The following is a 24,866-nucleotide window of genomic DNA, read 5'->3' as shown; positions in this document are numbered from 1 at the left end:
AAATTTAAATAAAAAAAATGAAATAAATATATTACAATGAAAAAAAGGTCTCAATAATGAAAGCCCACATTATGCATACTTTTTGTACTCCTTTTTGATAATACTCAATAAAACACAGCGGCACAACAGCACAAGTAAACAAGGAAACCATGTATATTAAGTGAAAGATAGACCTTGTATAATTAGAAGTTCCTTTATTCATTTCTAAACAAAAGTTGACTGAATTAGATATAAGAGCAGTTAGGTAAGTATAAAGATGAAAAGAAAAAACATACAATATGTCATAGATAAAAAATTTTAGGTCTGCCCTTTGTTATGATCCCATGCGTATTTTTGCCCATATCTTCATTCATGAAGCGGGTTCAATCAATCAGTTTTGATTATAAGATTCTCAAGATATGAATAAGGCTTCTCAGAGAAAACTTTTTATTAGAGATATTTATGGTACCGTAAACTGGGATAACTTTGACCACTTTTTTTTCAAAATGATGCTATTTTTTTACTAGATAAGTTAAACTTAAATTGAAACATGCAAAATACAGGTCTATACTCTAGCTTTACTCACCATAGATTGCTGGCTCCTGCCTCTCATAGTTTTGATGTTATTAAAAAAAAAGTGATGGTCTTTGTTACCCCAGCTCTTGGGGTTTCTTTGACCGGGTGGTAAAATCAATTTTATTTTTTGGTAAAATAACTCCAAATAACTCCATGCATTGTAGTAGAACTCTTCTAGTTACATATGCAAAAGAAAAATTTTAGGAAAGTGTCATCTATTAGATATGCAAACTTTTTAAATCTTTCTATTGTGTTACGTAGCCTCAGTATTAGGCCTTTGATGGCCATTGGCAAAATTTTTCTATGTCGAATCGTTTTTGAGTTTTGGGGGTTTTTGTTAAAAAAACGAAAAGTGGTCAAAGTTACCCCGCCGGTCAAAGTTACCTCATTTTACGGTACCTAAATCTATATATAATAATCAGCTCAATCTGTGGGATTGTCAGTTTGCAAAATTTGCATACCTAGCCCTAATGCTATTGTACTTTGTAAATTCATTTTAGAGTGGAAAATGTCTATTTTTATGAAAAAATTATATTTTTATAGCCATAAAATCATCATTTTTGCAGGTGTGAAAAGTTTCTAGCCACAAATTCAATTTACAAACCATGATAAGTAAATTTAAAGCTGCAAACTCATTTTAGAAGCTGCACATTTATCTCAAATCTATATTTTCCTAATAGTTTGCAAAAACATTTGTTATCCCTTTAGAGTCAATTTAGCCAAAAATTTTGGTAAAATTTCAATATTTCAATTCAAAGTATTGAACTGTACACTTATATGCATTATTTGGAGAATCTTAGAAATTCCCTTTAATTTACAAAACAAATGCTGCACTTGAATAACAATCCATTTTCCCAGGATTTCAAAGATTATGCCAAAAGATGACATAATCTCTGGATGACAGATTTCATTGTCATCTGATGACTGGACTACTGGAGTACTCGAATGCTCATTAGATATCTTATTGCCATCATCATATTAGTGACATTTCAGGACAAATGGCTGCATGCAAAGACAGGTTTTTATGTATATAATGTCCCATCTTATCCTTCCAGTCTCTCAATCTTCCATTACAAACTATCCTTCTTCTACCTCACATACTTTCCAGTTAGGGAGCTTCTAATTTCACAGTCCCTTTGAATCTGATTGAATGTGATCTGATGTTAAACTGTTCAAACTTCAACTGGTATGTAAAATTTATCATGTTGTCTAACCAGCACTGTGCTGCATCAGCTAAGGCTTGGAATAAAGGCCTATAATGATTACCCATATTTGCATTGACTGAGAAGCAAATCTAAAATTTGTTAATTGTCAAAGGGCATTTGTATATGTTTTAGTTCTAGAGCTTCATTTGAGAAGCTAGTTGGCAAAAATTGATAGAAACTGGCACCCATTGGTGCTCAGAAAGTTTATCTATGATAGCTTCAGGATTAACTTGTAAATCATTCTTGAATCTTGACAAACTTAAGATAGCATATCACAGGTGTGAGGTGATATCTTGTATTCAGTGCCACATGACTGCTTCAACTGACTACTTTAGTTGCCCAGGACCTACAATTTCTGTTTACTAGCTTGACCTTATTAAACAAATCCTGATAATAAAATAAGTAAAAAATATCTTTTCCAGCAATGTTATTAACAAAAGTTCAAAACAACAAGTCGTCTAACAGCAATAAGAACTTTGCCCTTAAAAAGACAACTATTTCATTTGAGCATTTTCCTCCCAATAACATAAATATATAAATTGCTAGTTTGAAACACATTTTTAAGGTTTTGCCTGATACATTTTCATGAGGGATAAAATATTATATACATTTTTTTTTCATTTGAATCATATTTGCAGAAGATACAAAAATGTGGCTGAAGTCCTTTAATTGCTTTTATAGAAAAGTTAAATTTTGTTTTCCATGTTGATATTTGTTTTAATGCTGAAAAATTTTCTACTTCTCTTTATGATAGTCAATTGTTATTAACAGATATATCTCAACTGAGATTTGAATTCAGCTGTATTTTATTCAGGGCTGAGTCATTATATACACATTATTTAATGTTGCTAAGGGTCACCCATCTTTAGTCAATACATTGAGTGTGGCACAACCCAATAGCCCTGCCAGATGGCCTAAAATCTGCCAAGTTTGCGGATAAAAAAGGCCTATAATTCAAAATATACTAGTAAATTTGTAGGTTCCAGTGCAAAAAAAGAAAATTTTCCTTTTCCTGTAGTTTGGTTGTACTGCCATCATAAAGTTTTGTCATAAAGTTTTGTCAGCAAACACAATTGAAGAAATAATTGTGTAGAAAACAGACCCTGGTAGTATGTACACTCAATGTGTTAATGTGATTCAAGGTTGACCTATCATACTCTGTCATTTAATGTTCAAGGTTGAAACCTCACTCATTATTATTTAATTATACTCAAGATCAAATAAGCTGTGTACATGGCCTTGGAAATTTTCAAGGGCAACAGAGTGAAGGTTGATTCAGAATGCTTCTCTGGAAGAAAATAACGTGGGAGCATTTCCGACACACTAAAAATTTGCAATGCTTCTTCTATTAGGATTGTTGGCATATTGAAATTTGCAACTCTTCACATCAGCCCAAGTTAATTTACTTGGCCACAGACTTGATGTTCAATTGTTTTCAGTGTAAATGAATGTTGGCTGCAGGCATATATATACAATGCCGGTGAACAAATTGCAAACGTCAGCATTTTTGTTCCCTATTTGCGCTACAAAGTTTGGCAACTGCTGGAAGCTTGTCATAAATTTTATTGTTTATTAACTTTTATTTACTGTGTATTCATGTGCTAGTTGGTTTAACCTTATGTAAATGATTGCTTGTTGAAATTTTTGTGGTAATTCTGAAGCAGCAATATGGAAATGGAACAGCAATATGTCAGTCAGTTGTCTTCTCTTCATTAACATACAGCTGGAAAAATTGTTCATTTTGTGCTACAAGTGGAATTGTCTTCTAAAAACTGATTAATAAAATGACTGATAGGTTGGTTTCATTCTATTTTAAGAGAATTTTGTTACAGAAAAAGCTTTAGATCAATAATATTGACTATAGTGTTGACTTTTAATGTACCTATAAAGCTGTAACACTATATCTTTTAATGAATTTATATATTAAATTGAATGTGAACTTTTTGCCTGGAGAATGTCACATTGTTTAACTGATGATGCAATCTAAATTAGTGTTCTTTGTAAATATCAAGAATACTTTTCTGAAACTTTCTGTCATTGAATTGAATACATGATGGATCCCTGACTAATCTAAGCAGATTGTACATATGTTATTAACTCTATCAGGTTTTCCAGTGAGGCTGGTATTTTTACAATGTTACAGACTATGTCGACAACTTTGTTATCCTAAGAGTAATGGACCTCTGAAGCTCAATAAAATCTTCAAAAATGAGACATTCGAGGTTTCCAGTTCTGCATTGAGCTGCCTTTCAGCCTGCTAGTCCAGTTTCCTCCCTGAGCACTAAATTAGAAGACGCTCGCTGCAGTTATTAATTAAACGTTGTCAGGCTTCGACGTGAGGCTTCAAACGTCTTGAATGTTTACAATTCATCAGTTAATTCATTCCTCAGAATATTAAGAACGCAATTAGATTTTTTCCCTCGCGTCGTTTCCTGCTCTCCGAAGTCGGACAGGTTGAAACCGAAACTTACAGTGGGGGGAAATAAATATTCGAACACTTGAAAATCGTATTTTAATGTATGTAAGTACACAAACTTAACAGGAAAAGTGATTTAAATTATGTATAGAGACGCATAGTATTCAAAAATACTATCAAATACGAAACAAAAATTGAGCTTTTCGGTCGAAATTATCGTCACCATGTGTGGAGGAAAGACGGCGAGTTTGGTGTAAGTGAGTGAGTGAGTGAGTGACTGAGTTTGGTGTGTAAAGTTTGGTGGTGGCAACATCATGATCTGGGGTTGTTTCTCCGCAAAAGGTGTTGGTAACATATCACTTATAGATGGTAGGATGAATGCTGCAAACTACCAGAGCATCCTGGAAAATAATTTGACGACTTCTGTTGAGAAACTAGAGCTATACCTGGTGATTGGATTTTCCAGCAGGATAACGATCCTAAGCATACTGCAAGATCCACAAAGAAATGGTTCGCTGATAGAAATGTACAAGTTATGGAATGGCCAAGCCAGTCGCCGGACTTAAATCCCATTGAAAATTTGTGGCGGTATTTGAAGATTCAAATTAAGAAAAGGTCCCCAACAAACATTGAGATCTTAAGGTGGTGTGCCAAGAAGAATGGTATAAAATACCAGTCAGCATCTGCAAATCATTGGTCGAGACGTATAGAAATAGACTGGTATCTGATCTGTTGAGCTGAATAAAGGGTATTCAACCAATTATTAAATTAAAATAATGCGGATTTATTGTTTTGTACGAATACTTTTTTCACCCGAAAAGTGAACATGTTGCATTGTTTTTTGTTGCATTGAGATTTAATTTCTTTTGATAGTATTTTTGAATACTATGCGTCTCTATACATAATTTAAATCACTTTTCCTGTTAAGTTTGTGTACTTACATACGTTAAAATACGATTTTTCAAGTGTACGAATATTTATTTCCCCCCACTGTATATAGTTACCAGATTCCATGTTACGTCGTAGTGTAATATTATAAGAATCTTCTTGATTCCTTTAATTAACGCAGCGCTTCTGTGGATTGAATTAACTGCGCAACATTTATGCTGCGATATTGATGCTGGACCTTTCCGTCGCCACCTTGTTTTATTGCAAGGCGAAGAGAGTGGAGTTATGCAGCTCTAGCACTCATCAGGCTTTTGTGGACTTCTAAAGACCGTAGAAACGCTCATTTGCGTAAATTCCATCTCGTAAATTTACCAGGTTGCAGTAAATTTGTTCACGTAAACCGTCTAGTGAATTTGTTATCGCGGAGAGCTAGACGTGCCTATAGGCGTTCACTAGATGCTTATACTTTGAGTTTTTCTTTACGTACGCTTATCAATATTAAAACGAATACGAATAAAAAAATTATTTTTGCTTCTAGCCTATGTGGGTGATGATCATTGGCTATCGGTGAAATTTGTGTAATATTTATTGCAAGAGTTTTTTGGAAAATTTGTGGCGTCATTCCCAGCAGCTTTGTCGCTCGCTTATTGCAGTGAGTCAGCGGAGCACAGTTGTGTAAACTGCCAGTATATTCACTGCTATCTAGCACACCTGCTTAACTTATTTATATGTACTGAATGACTTGATCCGCGTTGTGTTGGTAAGTTTGATGGCTTATCAGGTGTCTTGTAGTGATATCATGATAGCCAAACATCATACTAAGAACTGCAGTCTCAAATTACGAGTTGTCGGAAATCATTTCCACGTTTGACAAGCATGATTCTCAATTCGGAAAATTGAAAAACAAATTGCTAAACATGGCCTCACTCGAGAGGTTCTGGTTTCAGAGGCTACGCTTCAGAATCTGAAACGTATTCTGCAGCACCAAATTCGATAATTTGTCCGATGCTTGCAGGAGAACTTATTTTTATGTTTATACAAGCAAGCGGCCAAGCACGTTTTTACTGGGCTGAGTGCAAAAAAATGGAGGTCTAATTTTCGTACCTATTTTCTGCAGATTGTTAAGCTAACACTGTTTTATTATTTGCCCATTGGGGTTTACCAATTACTTAATTTTATTCACATTATCAAAATGAAAAGTACGTGGTTCATATATTCAACATATAGTCGAGTCACATGCTCGATCCAAAAGCTTGAACTGACTTTTAAAGTGTACTACAATAATTCTACGTCTTCTGATCTAAAACATGCATAACTACAAATTCATAACCTCCTCCTCAATTTCCACCCTTCATCGCACTCAGTGTTAGTGCAGTATATAATGTTAGGTAGTAAGTTGTTAATATTATTGCGGGCACCACAATGCAAGATTACTAGGAGTTCAAAGCGGGTAAGGGTCATAAAAGTTTAGTGCTTTACTTTTTTGATTTTCACTTCATTTATATAAGATTAAATTCTTATTATTGGAAGGAGCGGTGACAAATTGCTATCTTATAATCGTGCAGTTTTCTGCATCAATAGTGCAACTCAATTCATCCAATGCTCGATGCTCATTATGACTATTTGCGTTTGTGTTAATTTTTACAACACTTCTCTTTAACTTCACTTCTTGTTTGTCTGTCTGTCTGTCTGTCTGTCTGCTACAAATCTTGTAATCAAAATTTAATACACATCTACTTATCCTATCGATCTGAAATTTTGCACACTTGTGTAAAGTTGGAGACAATGCACGAATCAAATGTCAAAATAAAAGATTTTAAAAATTAAAAAATATTTTTTTTTAATATTATATTTTTTGATTTGAAAATTAAATGAGAAATTCATTGTACATTTGTAAGATTGAAGGCACTGGATTCTTTAGAAGTGTTGTCTTTAAAAAGTAATTTTTAAATGTATATTATTGTCAAGTATGGCCGCTATCTTCTGCTCGTACGCCATATCATACTCGTAAGTGGAAACCTGTCCTGGAGAAAAAAAGTCGTTTCACCCAGATTACTGTACCTGAAGGACATTTAATTAACAAGACTGAACGAGAACTTGTCCCACGGTAGCAAACATGCGGTGCAGAGTGCCGTCATGGCAAACAAGAATCAGGACTAAACTTGCTACTTATGACACTAGCAACACCTTCATCTCAGTGGTTTTGTACTGTTTGCCTAACACTTGCTGGCTGATAGATGTGTGCTGGAAAACCTGAAAATTTGACGGAGATATTATTTTTTTCGATCCTTAGCCCTTATATAGCAAGAAAGAGCTCATTTTGGTTCAGGAAGGTGAGGATCTATTCCTCCACCTTGTTCAATGCCAGGTTGTATGAAGTACAGAGGTTGCCTGGTAGCGTAGTGTTAGTTTGTGCCTGGTAGCGAGGACTGTCTGCGAGGTACCGCTTTAATTTATGTAGCCATGCAGTCAACGAACAAGATGGTTCATACAAGCCCCCCAGGTTTTGCGAGCTCTGCTTTGGTACGTAATTAGCCCCGCGCTATGATGCCTTTTTATACCCACCTTGCGGCCACCAGCTCCGCCGCCCTCGCATTCGCCGGCTTCCTTTAGCACTCGTGACAATCTCTTGACGCGCCTCCTCTTCTCGTTCAAGTGACAGTAAGTAGAGGTGGTCGCAACTGTCATTCTGGTGGATAGTTCGCTTGCTTGGGTTGTGTGTGCGTGTGAGGGAGCTGTCAGGGAGGTATTAATAGCGGCACCGGTGGGTCTATATATCCACTTCCGCGTGTGCCACGCTAATCCCGCGCACGCTGGGGCGCTCAGGTCTACCACTGACTGGCATGCTGCGCTAAAATATATTATATTATTATTGAGCGTGCAGGCAGCCTGCAACTGAGTGGCTGCAGGCTGCGCCAAAATCTGCCTGGGATACCCAGCCTGCAAATGAGTTCTGATGGCTGCAGGCTGCGCCAATATCTACCTCGGACGCGCGGCTTGCAGCTATGTGCTGGGGACTGCAGGCTGCACCTTTTTTGACAAGCGGGAAAAAGCAGGTTATTTTCCGTCTGGCGTTTTTGCTGCATATAAACGTGCGGGTGCCACAATATTCGCAGTGATGCTAACTCAGTGCGTTAAATGCGTCCGCTGAATGTTAATATCGTAATGCAGATTGATTTCAATGTCATAATAGTCTCCTCTCAAAGTTCTTCACTACCTTTCATCATTTAGAGAATTGTTTATTCATATTGCTCTTAATTTAAGTGAATGTTAAACAGTTGGCATGGAATATTGTCATTTGTTTGAAGCTCGTACATAATTTATTGCAAGCGATATAAATGAATGAGATGCTCAAACGTACTAAAAATCTGAGTAAACGAAAAATTCAAACCATTGTAAACGATCGTCGAATGAATGTACTAAAAATTGATGCAGAGATGCTAGTAAAATTGGGGTTTGTAATTGTTACTCAGCTCAATTCGCTGCGATTCGTTGATGAGCAGCGTTTCGTTATTACAATTTGTTATTTCAATTTATTCGTGCATTTATATTGCGTTGCCAAATTGTGAAATCTGTTATTAAGTACACAGTATTCATGACTATGAAAAACTCGTTGTGGAGCGAGCAGTTTCGTGCATGAAAGCTCATCTTTAAATTTGCAATCTGACTGCAAGCACGAAAGCCACTTCACTGTGATTCCAAGGTAAAATTTTCATAATTTTGACCGTAAAGCTTGGTTGGACATTGATTGTTCTAAAGATCTAAACTATGTCATTTTCGAAGGTTTCTATGATTCTCGTAACTTTAGGCTGGTATTGAGAACCGCAAGGCTTCGAACAGGCTCGGCTCGTCTCTACGAGTTTCTTCACAAATTAGGTTTGACTTCACTCGTAAATGAGATGCCGACATACATTTTTCCATGCTTACCCAGCTATTTATTAACAAGTGGTAGACAGTAACAAAAAATATGTAAAATTTGAATTAAAAGGGCGAGGAATAATACGTAGCCAGTGGGCGGCCTAGTCCAATTAGTTTTAGCCGACCGCTGACCATTTCATTGCCACCTGAAAGCCGCCCGTTACCACAAAAAAAAACTGGCTAGGACATCATATTACAAAGACCACAAGCTCGAGGGTAGCGACTGGTCGAACTAAGGACCGATCGAGTATTTCACAGGATGGTCGCGAATACCTCCTCTCGGATTTCTCCGCACTTCGACTACCAGCCTTATGGTAAGTTTCGGAAAATTGCGAGATCATTAGCTGTTAGAATCATGCGATATTAAAGGACGTTTTCGCGGCTAACGCATCCCGGCAATCGACGTGTTCTCGAGAATCACTCATGACACTTTCATTTAAAAGAGTGAGTGAACGCATTTCAGTGTGAAGAGTTCTTCCTTAGTGCGCCACTTGGATCTCTTCTCTTGACGTAAAACTGTAAGCGCTTTCGCTCTCTGCACTTGACGGTCAAGGACGGATTGCGTCCACCACATCACCACTTGCCGCCCGACTGCGGTCCTCATTTCCCAGTGAAAATTTACAGACGCGGCAGCTTCTGATTTGGATTACCAAAAGCTGGGGCGACTCTAAATTTTGTTAGGGTAGGAGTTCTTCCCAGTGAAAATTTACAGACGCGGCAGCTTCTGATTTGGATTACCAGAAGCTGGGGCGACTATAAATTTTGTTAGGGCTCGCTCTCTGGGCGCCTCACGTTCCTGTTAAATCTCACAAACGCCACGGTATGTGCTGCATTCCTCGCGGTGAATGGCCGTAAAAGAACCGTAGTTGCTACTGCCGCAGTAAATTGCATGAAATTACAAAGATCAACAAAAATACAAATATATTCCCCATCACTTATATTATAAGGCTATTGAAGTACGTAACTTGTGTGTGTTCATGAGGCTATTTCTACTCTCCCATTAGTAATGCGTAATTTACTGCCTCAATTTCCTTAATGTCCTGCCAATATTTCAATAAATTTTCCGTATTCAACCTTGCATGCATAAGGAGAATTTTCCTCTTCGCTGGGGTGCAGTCCAGGGCATCATGCACCCCTCTGTCTCTTTTCATTTCCTTCGCAGACACGTTGCATTTCCAAGTGAATGATTTCCCCCCTTAATATGTCTCTCGCAGCTATTTTAGTTGTGGTCTCTTAGTGTTATTCTTTGAGCTACATCGTTCGAATACATCTTGCATCTAGCGCAGACTTATTCGGCGACGTATCAACACTGACGCAAGGTTATTTTCATGAAATTCTCGCATTTCCTTATCATAAATTGTTGCGTTTGTTCTCAAAGCTAATTACTTAACTTTCTATATATATTTTTTTAATCGAGTCGAGGACGCCAAAAACTTATTTGTCTGACTTATGCTCAAATGTTTTTAGTTTCATCTTTTTGGCCCTTTAAAAGTGTACTATAAAGTGCGAAGACGGGGTCAATTTGGTGATAAATGTATGGCGTTTTATCGTCTGAGGAAGCTCGAATCTCAGGGTCACGTGGCTACATGCTTTTTTTTCCTACATTATCTACCTGAGCGATGCGCCCGCTCGTGAAACTTGTACTTAATGCGGTTACGGTTATCAGTTGCGTTATCAGAGATAAGGCATTTAAGTCGTGATAGCTATTATCTATTCACACCTTGTGTATCGACGGTGCCTGTGAAGAGCGACAAGATGTTCATCTGAGGCCAGGCGTGAGCTTTTGACTTGTGTCAGCTGTAGACTTGCGTTAGTCCAGTAAGCACTATCTCAAGCACGCTCCACCCTAAAGCCCCGTCCACACGCTCAAACTTATCGTCAGTCTTGCATGTCATGCCAGGTTTGACGACAAGACGGAGCGTGTGGACGCTCAATGTTTGAAGTCTTGCATGACGGGTGGGCGGAGTTTGAGGTTTGACAAACCTGGAAAAGACGGACGGGCGAGACCTTTGGGTTCATGCAAGACTGACGATAAGTTTGAGCGTGTGGACGGTCAACCGACTAATTGGTCAAACTTTTACTCTATCTCAGTCTATATTGATGATGAGAGCTGTGACATTGTTCCTCGCTTGCTCTAGTTTTTCATATCCCTGGATATCACACACAGGTTTCACGATTTATTTTGGTGGGTTTATGGAGTTATATCGCAGATTCCCATGTTTATGGTAAATTCGATCAAAAAGCTACAGTGACAAGAACAAGAGAGCACTGGCCTGTGCGCGTGCGGCATTGATCGCTCAGTGCAAAGAAGTTGATCATACAGCAAACAAAGACTTCGTAACGAAGAAAATAAATTCTTTATCGACAAGATTGTGCCAAAATGAAGTCGTCAATGCTGTCTGGTGCTGGCAGGGATGCTGTCTATCAACCCTCATTGTGGTATTTTTTAAAACCATTTTCGGGACCACCGCGTACGTTTGCATCGCTTTAACCTAATTATGGTGGCACAACTGCGCTCACTGCAGCGAGCAGCACTATCTCGCCCATTGCCACGAACGCACTAAAAACTGAAGGAAAATTTGAGCGTGTGGACGCTCTTCAGTCTTTCGTCAAAATCGCTCAAACCTGGCATGACATGCAAGACTGACGATAAGTTTGAACGTGTGGACGGGGCTTAACACTGGGAGCGGGGCCCGCTTAATCTGAAGGAATCGCAACGTCGATAGCAGTCCTGGTTGCATGCTTTCTACCGGTCGCAGTCGTTCCGTTCTTACCCACATCAAAAATTTTGATAGAACTGGAGAAATGTTGGGATGTTCGTCGTGTTATTTTTACTCGCTGTGTTGGATGTGCCATGGCGTTGCAGTCTTCATTGCAGCCTAGGACGGCGGGTCCATATGAAATGTTTGACCTATTTTTGACTATATTTCATTAGGAATTATCATATAGTTAAAGCTTTCCGGTGGATGATTTATCTTATGTTGAATTGCATCTAAGAGCTAGATTGATGCGTAAGTATATGGCATTCGCAAAAAAAAACGCAAGTAGACAAATTAAACTTCTTTGCATAGCTGATAGTTCTGAGTGAATGAGAACGATCGATCTATTTAATTTGCCAAATAAAAGGAGCTGAGGTTGGACGTCAACATCGAAAATACGCAACGTGACGCGGTACGAGTTGTGGGCAGTAAATAGGAATTTTTTTCTCACAAGTCCTTTTGAACAATCATTCCTGATCAGTGACATTGAAGTTATTTTTAATAAACATTTCTTCTTTTGATTCATATTTCCGCTGAACTTATCGAGAATTACGAAGCATGCTAGCTGCCTATACCCCTGTGGCTAATGCTGCTTGCTCTTGATCTCGTCCGTGTCGCAGTTTCCTACTGCCAGGCTTAAAGCAGCTTGTGCCGAGTCCTTGAATTAAGCTGCTACAAGATCGGTTTAACAAGTGCCTCGTCAGCTTAAAAAGGCAGTTGATTTTGACTTGTGTTGGTCTTCGTGTAGTTCCAACCCTGCACAAAACGCCTGTCTGCTTTGAACAATAAGAAACGATCGGCTGCTGGTTGCAGTGCCAAGGCTTTCTGGTGGAAGTCACTGTTACATTCCCCGCTGTGATGTTCAGTGCTCTCCTGCCTAACATGTAGCTATTGAAACGTTTGAGTAAAAACTCCTTTAAAAATGTCATTACTAGAATTTGTCTCAAGACGGTCAGGGTTTCGTACATTTTGTTGAGCGTTTGTGAATTTACATTCAATTTTACGGTTGTGAACTGTAATGATGGTAAGATTAATACTCAGTCACACTGATTTACTGGCTTCATTGTAAAAGAGGAAAAAATCCAAATTAATGTACCCGGATGCCGTTGAGCTTTTATAAGTAAAGCGATGCTCACTCTATAGACTGAGGGTGAGTCGACAGAGGGAATTCTAGGATAAGTGGTTCATTCATGATCGATCCTGCCTGATAACTTTGTCAATTCTAGAATGTCATCCGTGTTCTTAAAATGAAAGTTCAATTTAGATTTTTTTCCAATATATATGTACGTATTACGCCTCAATTTCAACCTTGGCCTCCGACTACCATTTTAACTGTACTTTGTAGTTGTGGGATGAATATGCCATTTTATATGTGCGCGAAGGCTGCATGCAGGATATACGTCCTACAATTGCGCGAGAAAAGTATTTTCTAATTCAAGTGATTCTTTACTAAGTATTTTCATGTAATTTGCTTGTAAATTTATTTTATAACTGTTGTATATGCGGGCAACAGTGTGTGGATGAACTCCGTGGGTTGTCTAATGAAGAGCTGTGAGAAGCTTGTCCGAGAATGATAAGGCGATTCATACACTATATGAATGATATTTTCTATGCTATGAATTGTATTACTCATATTTTTAACTGCTGCGTAGCAGCTGGCAGGTGAGGGACTGCATGGACACCTGCTCTTGGCTCTGTATGCTCTATAACTGCTATAACTTTTATAAACTTTTTTTTGCGTTTCTATGGCTGCTAAGACCACATTTCGTTACTTCCTAAGTATTGAAGTAAAAAAAATTATTCATAAGGTTGATAGGCCGCTTTATCCGTTTTTAGGTAATTTTTCTGCCCTACATTCGAGATTTTTAAACCATAACATGTAACTAATTTTTAGCTTAGATGTTATCAGTCCCATCTCTCTGCGACGCAATTCTCTGGATTGCCTGCGTACTGTGCTACCTCTGGCATCGATCAATGATTGTCGCTGACGGAGTACCACAAGAGTCGGCTAGAATTTTAATTTTAGTGCCATGTAATGAAAACTTCAGCCCGTTCTCGTACTTTCCTGCTATATTGCACTGAGGTTAGATCAACAATATGGCAGCTTACTTCTTTAGATTCATGAGGGTTGTGAGCTCCCTTATTGAATTCGTAGGCGCATAGGACCAGCTCCCTTCGCGCAGACTAATCAGCTTTGTGCAAGTTCAGGAAGGAATTCCGATCTTCGCTGAGGTCTCCTCAATATTTTTCGTCCCACGCTCGTGTGGAGCGAAATTAAAGTCAGAGCGTCTCCATCCATGGAATATTTTGTTCGATGTCTCTGTTATTATTGAACTAACTCAGACCAGACAGTACACATATTTTCATACGGTATAGCTTGCAAAGGCTCATACAAGTAGAAAATAGATAAATAAAAAAATCCATTTGAAGCCATTTCAGAATTAGAGGGTGGCTTCTCAACTCGTCCGGGTCCAAATAGCATATTTTTAATTTTTTGTGGGTGAAAGTTATCGTAGTAAAATTTTCAGTTATGAAATATCGCATGAGCAGAAACTTTCATTCAGTCGTAGATCAATTCAGCGTTAGATGCTCGTTTGTATGAGACATTCTGTGCATCATGAACTCATCCCATGGCATCTGATTGCCTGAGCGCATCATCACTAGCAACATGAGTGAACCCTCCTAAAATCTGTCATTTATCTTTTATTAATTTGAAGAAGAAATTCTAGAAGCGTAGTGCTAACAGGCGAGGTCGAGAATTTAAAGACGTGTCATAAAAGTCAGCTTCTTCAGAAGCCGTCGTTTGTTACTTTCAGTTGCTTCTTGTGACTGAATAAAGAATTGTTGGTATTAGGAGACTCTAGTAATATTATATGCAGCTAGGAAAAAATTGGGTCGACCAGAAAGTTCAAAGCTGATGTCCAAATATGTCCCGAACAAAGAGCTAAACACTCTCAGGTTTACTGCCAGCATATTTGGGGCTCAAATATCCTCATGAGCCAAAATGTCTCGGTGACAGAGAGAACAAGGGATTCATCATGTTCAGGCTAAGCAATTTTTAAATCAGCTCCGTTCTAATTGCTACGTACGTACATCAAATGTAAGGAAGAAATGTAGCAGCTCACGTACCTGCCGATGGCATGCAGAGCGTAGCAGAAGCGCGGCGTGCGCGGCGGTGTGCGAACCTTACGAACAAAGGACAGCGACGGCGGCGACGACGTTATTGAAGTGCGGCTTTAACGCGGGGGCTTGTTGGCAGTACGGGAGGTGGGGGCGGCCACCCCTCGCCTGCCCTCACATATTCGCAATTATGCTGGTCGATTCTCCTGCTTCCTGGTAGCCGAGGCAAGTATTCAACCCTTGCTTCTGCGTATTAAACGATTTGAATTATGTAACTAAAATGGATGTTGGGCGATAACAAGGAATGGATTGGCTTGAATACCATGTGGTACATATTGGGATATACATGAATTCATCATTTAAATAGTATCTCTATAAGAATTTTTTTAATTATTATTAAATAATATCGAAAGTGTCACTGCATTGATCAGTAATTACCATAATTTCTGATACATTATTTTTTGTTGCATTTGTAAAAAGATTTGTGGAGTAGCGTTATAATCGGCGAATGAACTCCTGAGAACCGTTTCTTTGAATTTCTAAGCCGACTTATGCTCCGTACGATGAAGCTTCCTCAGTTTCTTTCTTTTACGAACTCTCTATTTGTAATCAGCTTTAGCAATCAGCGTATCCTTCGTAGTGCCGTCGTTTTGTTTCGTCATTCTTATGCCGCCATTCTTATGCCGTCATTCTTATGCCTTTAGTTGCTCGTTTTCTTAACGTCGGTTGCAGTTTTGAAGCGCGTCCGCGGCACTAAGCTAGGTACACTGCACTTGTTACTTGTAGGTGTCATACTTGTTATTTGTAGGTGCAGCTGCCTTGTTACTTGCAACAGCTGTCGACACGAACCTTCTGCTGCAGAGCTCTACTTCGATATGAATAGTTCTTGTTTAAATTGGCCAAAATCTGCATTTGTTGGACAACATTCTGCATTAAAATATTTATTCCGATGTATAATAAATATTTTGTCAACGCTCAAAGTTCTGTGTATATGCTTTGTTGTGAATGAGTACAATTGTTCTTGTAAATATATTTGCAAAAATTTGTATGGGTACGTCATAGATCGAGCTCCCTCCCACCTCGTGTCCGTTTTCTCTGTCTCTATCCCCTTCGCGACTGAAGGGACTTCTCGGTCCCAAACCACTATAGGTACGAATAGCATTAACGACGGTAAATGTATCCCTGACGAAAGGTCTATTATGGATTGTGCGAGATTTAAAAAAAAAATGGAACAAAATTAGCATCGTCCCGTCGTCTGCCATTAATTAGGCCAAGTCTTGCGCAACGGCCGCTGCTGCCACGTGCTGCTGATCCTCTGGATTACATTCAAGCCATTGACGTAAGTAGCCAAGATTTCCAGGCGCCACAAAAGCCATTCTTATCTTCCGCCCGCTATGCCGCTGTATACTATCCGGGTGCGTATGTCATTTGTGAAGAAGCTTCTTGCTCAGTGCTATTTTAGTGTTGTCTCTTTGTCCCTTTTCTTGCACTGTGAATAGCTCGATCTATTACATTATTTACTGACTTGACTACCAAGTCTGATGAACACTTATGACTTCGAGACGAACCTGATACCACAAAGTCAAGGTTACATTGCCGAGGACAGAGTTTCCGCTTCAACCATTTCCCTCTGATTTATCTCTTTTGTATTTATTCCCCAAGTAAACTTTTTTAACGTGGTGTCGTAAAATATATATTTTTAAACGACGATTTGTGAGCTAATGATCGCAGGTTGATTTATGTTAACGTCGACTCTATATTTGGTAGAATCTTTGTTATATGTTGCTTCAGATTTCTGTTCTGCTATGGAGAACATTTGTCTACCCGACAGTCATCTGCTACTCAGCGATATTTGGTCCTTTGAGAATATTATCAAAGGAATAACCATTGCATGAAGTTCATCGAGGACTGGCATGTTCTCGTATTTAGTATTGCCATCAAAAAATTAATTTAATGATATTATGTTTTTGAATCCTTCATTGAATTAAAACTCGTTTTTTTGTGAGAAGTATCTGTTCTTCGGGTGTAATCTTAATATTGTAATTACATATCTTGCATTCAAGCGTAAACCAAAAATTTAACAATGGGATGGTTCAAGACTAGTAATATACTGAGATATAAAGATTGACTGACGGATTCAATTATTTTTAAGTCAGTAAGAATTTCGCCTATGCTTTCAAACCAGAGCATTTCAGTGCATGACATGGATGCATGCATTACCCACCCGCAATGACGACACGATGCAGTTCACAACATCCTTGGTTGTTCACATTTATTGCACTGGTCTCGCTGTGGAGCTTTAGAAACTGTCTACTTTGAATACGTTGTTCAGGCAGGCAATTTATTTTGAGACCACAGAGTGTCGTGCTGCTCACGCTACGCTGCCTTGTCATTTGCTGCTCACGCTACGCTGCCTTGTCATTTGCTGCTCACGCTACGCTGCCTTGTCAGTTGCTGCTCTCGCTGCACTTCCTTGTCATTTGCTGCTCACGCTGCACTTCCTTGTCATTTGCTGCTCACGCTACGCTGCCTTGTCATTTGCATACTACAGCTGGCGTAGCCACGCCCGGTCCAGGCTCAGGGCTCAGCATGGCCCCTCAAACGCAGCCAGGCTAGCACTGCAGTTCTCGGCCGACGTTTATGATCGCATTCTTTGTGTTGCTGCCCTCTAAGAGAGGCATGGCATGCCTGCAACTCAAAACTGGTCGATTTCACGCGTGGAAAAAACATTCAATACAGGTTGTCGAGCAGCGCTTCATATGAATCAAATTACATGGCATTGAATATGATGTTTCAATAAATTTCAAACTGCTCGCAAGATAGCATTAACTTTTTGGTTAACATGCCCAGATTTATACTGCTAGGCATTTATGGTGTATTCATTGATTCTGTGCTGGTCTTCTTCATTCGCTTAGATTCTTTCGTCTGATCTCGTTCAAGCATCCGTATATTGCTGAAATACTAACATATTATTATTAAATAGCGCTTTATAAATGAACTCTTGGATTTATTTTCTTGTGACAAATTCCGCATTGTCAAATATTGTGCCTACGCATACACGTTTAATTTACGAGTGAAAATTAATCTGGTTTTGCCGAAAACACCAAGACTTTTAGTTGAGAGCATTTTTAATGCCTAGGGTGAACAGGCTGTGAAACTAAGCCTTCATTGGAGCGGTTGACGGAGCTGTGTTCATTTAGGGGGTGACAAACGCAGTACTACTGCTCCAGCACTCTTACGAACGCCGCTCTATTCCTTCGCGTTTACCTTTTACTAATGACACTTATTAGCATCACGTACAATATTGAAGCATAAAACTTGCAAACGCGTGCATTTCGATTACTGCATGATTGAAATATTCAGTCACATTTCTGTGGTTCGGGTATTCTAAATATTATCTCATGCAGGGTGGAAAGATATTTTAATGTTGGTACTGTGATGCATGCCTATATGGTACGATCCTGGACATTATTAGAAAGCCTAAGGTTAAATAATGGTGATTTCGGCGAAAGTATATTGATTTTCCAATGCAATGATTTTTCTATTTTCCAACACTTGAATGAGGTTGTGCGTGCTGAGCGCCGATGATACTTGTCCCTTCATCATGATGCTTCGTCAGGATATTTTAAATGGGGCTAAGAATGAAATTCTGACGCCCGCGGGCGATGATTTCTCTATAACTAGAGGTCTGCCGGCCGAACAACAGTTGAACTCTATGGAAAGAGATGAAGATTTGTTTTAGTACGGTGAGGGGAGTGAGGCAGGACGCGGTGAGGGGAGTGAGGCAGGACGCGGTGAGGGGAGTGAGGCAGGACTCAAGCTCGCAGGATCGATACGAGGCAGCGCTGCTGCAGCCAACGCTTCTCATTCATGCAACGCCCCCCACCGCCCCCCTGCTGGTGTTGCTGCTGCAGGGCTGCTGGTATTGCTGCTGCAGGGGCTGCTGGTGCTGCTGCTGCAGGGCTGCTGGTGTTGCTGCTGCAGGGGTTGCTGGTGTTGCTGCTGCATAATCAAATAAGCTTATCAATACCAACAATCACTTGTTCAACTATGTTGCAAGTTGTTTCATGTATTAAAACTAATTCAGGGTTGTGGGCGCGTTTATTTGCACGGTTGTGAGCCATGAGTGACCGTAGCGTTGGACGTTTCATTGGCTGTTCGGGTATCGTAATCTGCTGCTATGGAAGTCGACACGGGAGTCTCTTTTGTACTCTCAATCTGGGTCAAGTTTTTGTGCAGATCGTGCTCAAGTTTTCATCATTCTAATCGATGGTTATTTTAGCTGGTATTCAGGGTCCATATATGCTTAGTCTTGGATGTAAAAATGTGAGCGAATATGTATTAATTTTACTACGTAGTTAACTTGGTAGGTATTCAATATATTAGACGTGATAGACTTGTACAACTTGTGAGTGGTTGTAGCTTATGAAGATAACGATGTGTGATGCACTAATATTTTACGTTGTGATGTTGGACCACACTACTTGATGAGCTAGTATAAAACTTGTGGTTTGTTATAATATCAACAAATTTACTTTTCATGACGGCAGTTTATGATTATGAAATTTCAATTAATTTTAAACAGCGTTCTTCCGTTCATTTGTGTGTATCGTTTGTGCAAATTAGCGAACATCCCGAGCGGGTTGCGTGTGCGTGAGATAGTTGAGGTTATTCACAAAGGCATTTAAATTAACGTAAAGAGTTCAAAACTGATTCCTGCTCAGACCTCAAGATAGTTACTGTATTATTGCCCCACAAGGAAAAGTATTAATATATAAATATCATCCATTTGAAATCATAGTTTTCTATGTAGTTTTATATTAGTCATCAAATTGTTGCTGCGTTTAATGCATAAGAATTTTCTAGCCGCTGATTTATGAGTATAATTTCAGTGCTGGCTGCTGCTAGTCATCGATCTGCACGTCAGGTTACGTCGCTACAGACTCTCTGACGCTGGCCGCTCCATTTACTGCATCTTCTTGTTATGGTGCTGGATATGCTATCACTTCTGACATTGTTTTATTATCTGGTTATAAATTAATGCTCTACTAATTCTATTCATGTGTACTCGTTGTCATATGTCTGTTCTCTGTAAGCTCTCTATACCTCAAATCTTACTAGGCATTTGCCGTTTAAGTAACGTTTATTGAAAGTTGTTTAAAGGAAATAAAGCTTTAATCAACGTCATTTGTCTGGAAGAAGGTGCATCATTTCACACGTAATTTATACATAGTTTCTTGCTTAGATTTAAACCGTTGCTGTTGCTTGATTTATACCCCACAACTTCAGCGCATGTAATTCCCGCCTGTCCTCTCGTCTGCCTTGTTGCTGCGACGAGCGATGAAGCTTGTCACTGTCTGGGAGATGATAGACGTCGCCTGTCACAAGCTGCAATTCATGTTAGTTCTTTTGATTTACTCGTAGAAATGATTGAGATTTGGTCCATATAGCGATGCACTTCTAGCTCTTGTGAGGAGCATCCTGACCAAGTTTGGCAGGGCAAAAGGGCGTATATGAGTGCTGGTTTTACTCTGCTCATGATGTGAGTAAGGAAGTGTGTCACTATTTGTGCAATGTGACCCGGTCTATTTTTTTCTGAGTGTTGCTGTGGGGATGGACACGCCCTGTATGTGAGCGACGCCCGCCGCACGAGTTAGAGTTCTTCGTCTGCTCTGTTCCATGCGCGCGCATGTAACATTTCTTTTGTTATCTATGCAGTAATTAATGGATTTTATCTTGTCTATTTTTAAATGGAATAGACTAGACGATTTTTACGCTTACATTTACGAAAAGCATTGACAACGGTTGATGTATCCGTAGACAAAGGGTTAACTAAAAAATTTCAAGCTTCTATAACTGGTGATTTCCTGTACTGTTTGTCAAGTTTGATTGTTGAGTACATCTGTTACCTTCAAGGCCCTTGATCTGGACAAGCTTCGTGCATTTGGCAAATAAATAAAATCATTTTATAATAATATTTTCTGCATTGAATTTCCGTGAATGCGTAGAACCATTGTTGCGCGTATTTTGGCGATCTACCACAAATAATTTATTTAAAAATCCCATTTTAGAAAAGGCCTCATATGCTAATGTCATACACATTTACCATGCAAACGGTCCAGGCATTAGCGTATGAAAATTTCCCTGCTGAACGTATCGTATTAGCACAAGATAGCGTTTAACTGAATGCCGTTTGTGAGGGCATTTCTCTGGCGCTCCTATGAGCTTCAGTGCCTCCTCTGCACGTCCATATTTCGCTGCTTAGGCGACCTTGCGCACTGTGCCCATTAACGCGCTTGCAAAGTTACATTTAAGGCTTTGCTAGCAGTCAAAGTTACAAGGCTTGCCTTGACGCGACTACTTCAAACGTAGCAAACTCTTCAGTCTCTGCATCCAGTATCTCTTATATCAACTGTGTAAATTAGTTAGAGGTCAAATGTCTCACACTTTTTCGGATGCGTGAGACGCAAAATAAACTTGCTCGGTTTCAACCTTCTATTCTGCCGATACATAAACTGTGGTCAATGCTATTCCTATTAAAGACTTGGGAACTAGTTCCTGTTAGTAGGTAAAGGTTTATGTAGGATCTCAAATCATACAAGATCTGGAATGATATCTTGTATGATTCAATGATACCGGTCTAGCATTTTAAGCTGTCATACTTTACCTTTCCATGCGTCTAATTGTTCCTTTCAGTTGTATGTTAATTACTATCGTAACAGTCAAAACGTTTCCGCGGATCATCAGGATTAGGCAACTTTTGCGACTGCCGTCGTGATCGGAGAATTTCACGTGCATCGGCAGTAGATAAATCTCTTTTACAATCAAATAAATGCAAGTGTTACTTGAATTACTCATTGCTTCAGCCCTGCTACTTTGTTGTTCACGTATTCTGGATAGGTACTGAAATATAGAGCGCATGAAAATGTTCGGATTCTTCACAGGCATCAAGCTTATGGTCGCCCTTTACCTTGATGTTCATGCAAGTGCATGCGTGGAGTTGGAACGCCTGGGCGTGTCGTGCCTTGAGTAAGTCGTCTCGTTACTTTGGTATTGAGCGTGTGTTGGTAGTGACCTGCTTAGTAACGCTCACCTCTTCCGCGCACCGTGTGCTGCATAGTCTGTCTTGACCGCAATGTCACTAGTACGCTGAATCGCGCTATGTACTCCGTAGGTTCGCTCGTGTCGCTCTCACTCTCGTCATAGTATTCTTTCTCTCGAGTGTCGTCGCATTTTATAATTTTTGAAGACTGATTTACTCTTCCGAAACCGTCATAAAATTTTCAGTGTTGTTTTCAGTTCTCCTTCAGACTTCAGTGTAGAAGCTAGCCTAGGATATATGAATGTTGAATGACATGCAGTAGCCAATCAGGGCTATCCGCGTCAAAGTCTTCTCAAGGTGCACGCCACAGTCGACCAAGTAGCTTTGTCGAGTTCATTGTCTGTCTTTATTCTGCAATAGTATCGATTTAAAAGTGATCTGTTATTCGCTGAAATTGGCCATAATGCGAGTGTTTGTTGTTTTGCTGTTGTCTTTGCAAAGTTACGCTTTGCTCTCAACCATCGGAAACCCACGCTTCTATTCATTTCGTAGATTCAGTTCATATGCGCACAATGTCTACGAGACCCAAAGCAATGACAGCCATTTGATGAGCATTCCAGTGGCTGTGAGTGTGCGTGTCAAGCCTTTTGAGCACAAGAAGCTAACTGCTCCGCGTACTTTCGGTCAACTTGATCATCATCGACATTTTCGCCGACAACAACACAATCATCCTGATGATGTCAGTGTCAGCGTGCGTGTTGACGACTCTACCAAAGAAACTGATGTTTCTGAAAGGGAAAATTTGTCTACATCTCATCCGCTTGAAGATCAACCACCGAGAACTGAAAATGAAAGCCCACCCTGGTACGGCATTCGTGGTGCTACCAATAGTCATCGAGAGGCAATGCATGATGATGGCGAATTGGAGGATCGCTCGTTAGTAAGAGACGGTCCAGGTCCAATCGAGTCCAGGCCCTCATTTTATCATTTCGAGAGCGTTCACAAGTTTCTAGCCAAACCATATCGATACCAGGACAATCAGAATTCATCAACTCGATTAAATTCAAGTTTAATTGTCAAGTTTGTTGATGACAGTTCTCTGTACCACTCTGAGGCAATGGTTGTCCAACCTTTTCTCTCACACGACGTTGACTCCATGATTATACTGCCCGCATATGTGCCTCCTCAAGGCTCACCGCTAAACGTAAGACCAAACTCAGACCACAGGTCTACTTTGTCCCCCGAACTGCCTGAACTAGCACATACAGGCAGGGGTTTAGCTCCAGCGGTGTCAGATATCGAGCTCGACGATAAACCTGATTCAGAGCTAACCGCGTCACACTCTTCTGATCACGAAACGGGCAAACTCGCCTCTGAGGGCGCAGATGTTACGCGTTCACAAATTCTAGATGATACTATGAACGATATGCAGTCTTTGTCGACGGATTCATTGAAATGCAGATCAGATTTTGGTGTTGACTTAGACTCGGGAAGTTGTACCTTGCAAACTCGGTCATCTGAAGAAATGTGCAGAACTCCTAATCAAAACATAAGCCAGCCCACTCGAACAAGCGTGGCTATTGGAAAGAACCACTTGATCAATTTAAATTCGAGTTTTGGGGGAATAAGTTACTACCCGGCCTTTTTTCATTATGACCTGTGTACTTATAAAACAGTACCTGATTTGAGGCTTGATAGCGTCAAGCGTCAGCAGCCACATGAAGTTTGTAGTTGTCCAGATGATGCTTCGTTAACGAATCAAAAATTCGTTAATGCGTGCAATCGCAATGAAGAATCTTCAAACATTTGGTCCTTCGGAAGAAGCGGTTTGACGCATGAAAAATCGTTATTCCCAGTCGAAGCACATTCAGACCCCGGTATGTTTACTTATGTACACAATTCTAACATATTGAGTGGAAACCAAAACTGCTCCAAGAATCTTTCCGACCCTAATCAACGCCTACAATTTTCTGCGTTTGGAAATGTCAGGACGCATCGTCTGCTATCGGGATCGAGACCTGATGTCTGGAGACCTTCTTCCCCAGACTTATCCGACGTTGCTTTCACCTATGAACTTGGACGTCCCTGGTCCCCGAGTAAACGAGGTTTGTCTAAATTACAAGACTCCCATATATGCTGTTTTTAGTTATTTTATCACAGTGAGGGGGGGATCGTTCGGTTTGTTGTACCTAATTTTCCCGTTTCAAACACCATTATCAATAATATATAGATGTTACAAAAAAAATTCAATCGTTGTTTATCAGATCTTCACGGAATCATTATTAGTTCTTAATATAATTATCCCCTAATTGGTTCTCCCATGAATACAAAATTTATCGTGAAATTCTCGAAATTTTTGTTCGAATAGTGTAAATTAACGGATACAAAATAGTTATAATTTTTTTAAATTTGACTGACTGCCTGATGGCCGAATTGGCGTTTGTTTTAGTTTAAGCTACGAAATTACGGCGATTTATCGTTTGCACAGATAAAGGCCTCGTTGAAACTCCTTTAGTCTTGAATTAAAATATCTTAAACAAAGGATGAATTCGAATCTCTTTTAACCACAATTCGTCTACAGTTTCACTTGCCTCATGCTAGCGTTTATGACTCACGTATTGATTTTGCTGCGAAGTATACCACAGACGGGAATGTGTGGCAGTATATTCGGTACTGTACACCTGGCCGTCTAGCAAAATTGATAGCAGTAGGAAATGTTTTAGTAAATATTTTTTCCATATTTTTCGTTATTGGTTCAGGTGTGGAAGTTTTAGTATCAGGCTTTTTATTGTAGCCAAACTAGTGGCGGCCACTGAGTCGCTCGGCCACCTTTGGTCAACTTCATCGATTATGACGAAGCTATACATACATCGATCTCAGCTGTATAGCAGTCGAGCCCCGTGCAGCTGCCCCACTGAACCCCTTCTGTGCAGCAGTATAGCCCCTGCAGCTGCCCCACTGAA

At 39.7% G+C, this 24,866-nt stretch overlaps 1 protein-coding gene across 2 annotated transcripts in view; it reads left to right on the top strand.

Annotated features, from left to right (window-relative positions):
• Positions 1 to 24,866, top strand: part of LOC108664787 (transmembrane protein 131) — a 48,298-nt gene that overhangs the window by 1,023 nt on the left and 22,409 nt on the right. Inside the window, exon 1 of one of the 2 annotated variants that reach the window (XM_018151472.2) lies at positions 22,380 to 24,008. The exons of the other annotated variant lie outside the window; for it this stretch is intronic. Coding sequence (XP_018006961.1) covers positions 22,511 to 24,008 — 1,498 coding nt within the window. The 5' untranslated portion in view covers positions 22,380 to 22,510. Of the gene's footprint in view, positions 1 to 22,379; positions 24,009 to 24,866 lie in introns of those variants that run through there. 2 annotated transcript variants of the gene reach the window in all.

The sequence above is a fragment of the Hyalella azteca genome, unplaced genomic scaffold (assembly GCF_000764305.2).
Source record: "Hyalella azteca isolate HAZT.00-mixed unplaced genomic scaffold, Hazt_2.0.2 contig8859, whole genome shotgun sequence".
NCBI lineage: Eukaryota > Metazoa > Arthropoda > Malacostraca > Amphipoda > Hyalellidae > Hyalella > Hyalella azteca.
The sequence above is the reverse complement of the archived record's forward strand: the minus strand, read 5'-3'. Positions and strand labels throughout refer to the sequence as shown.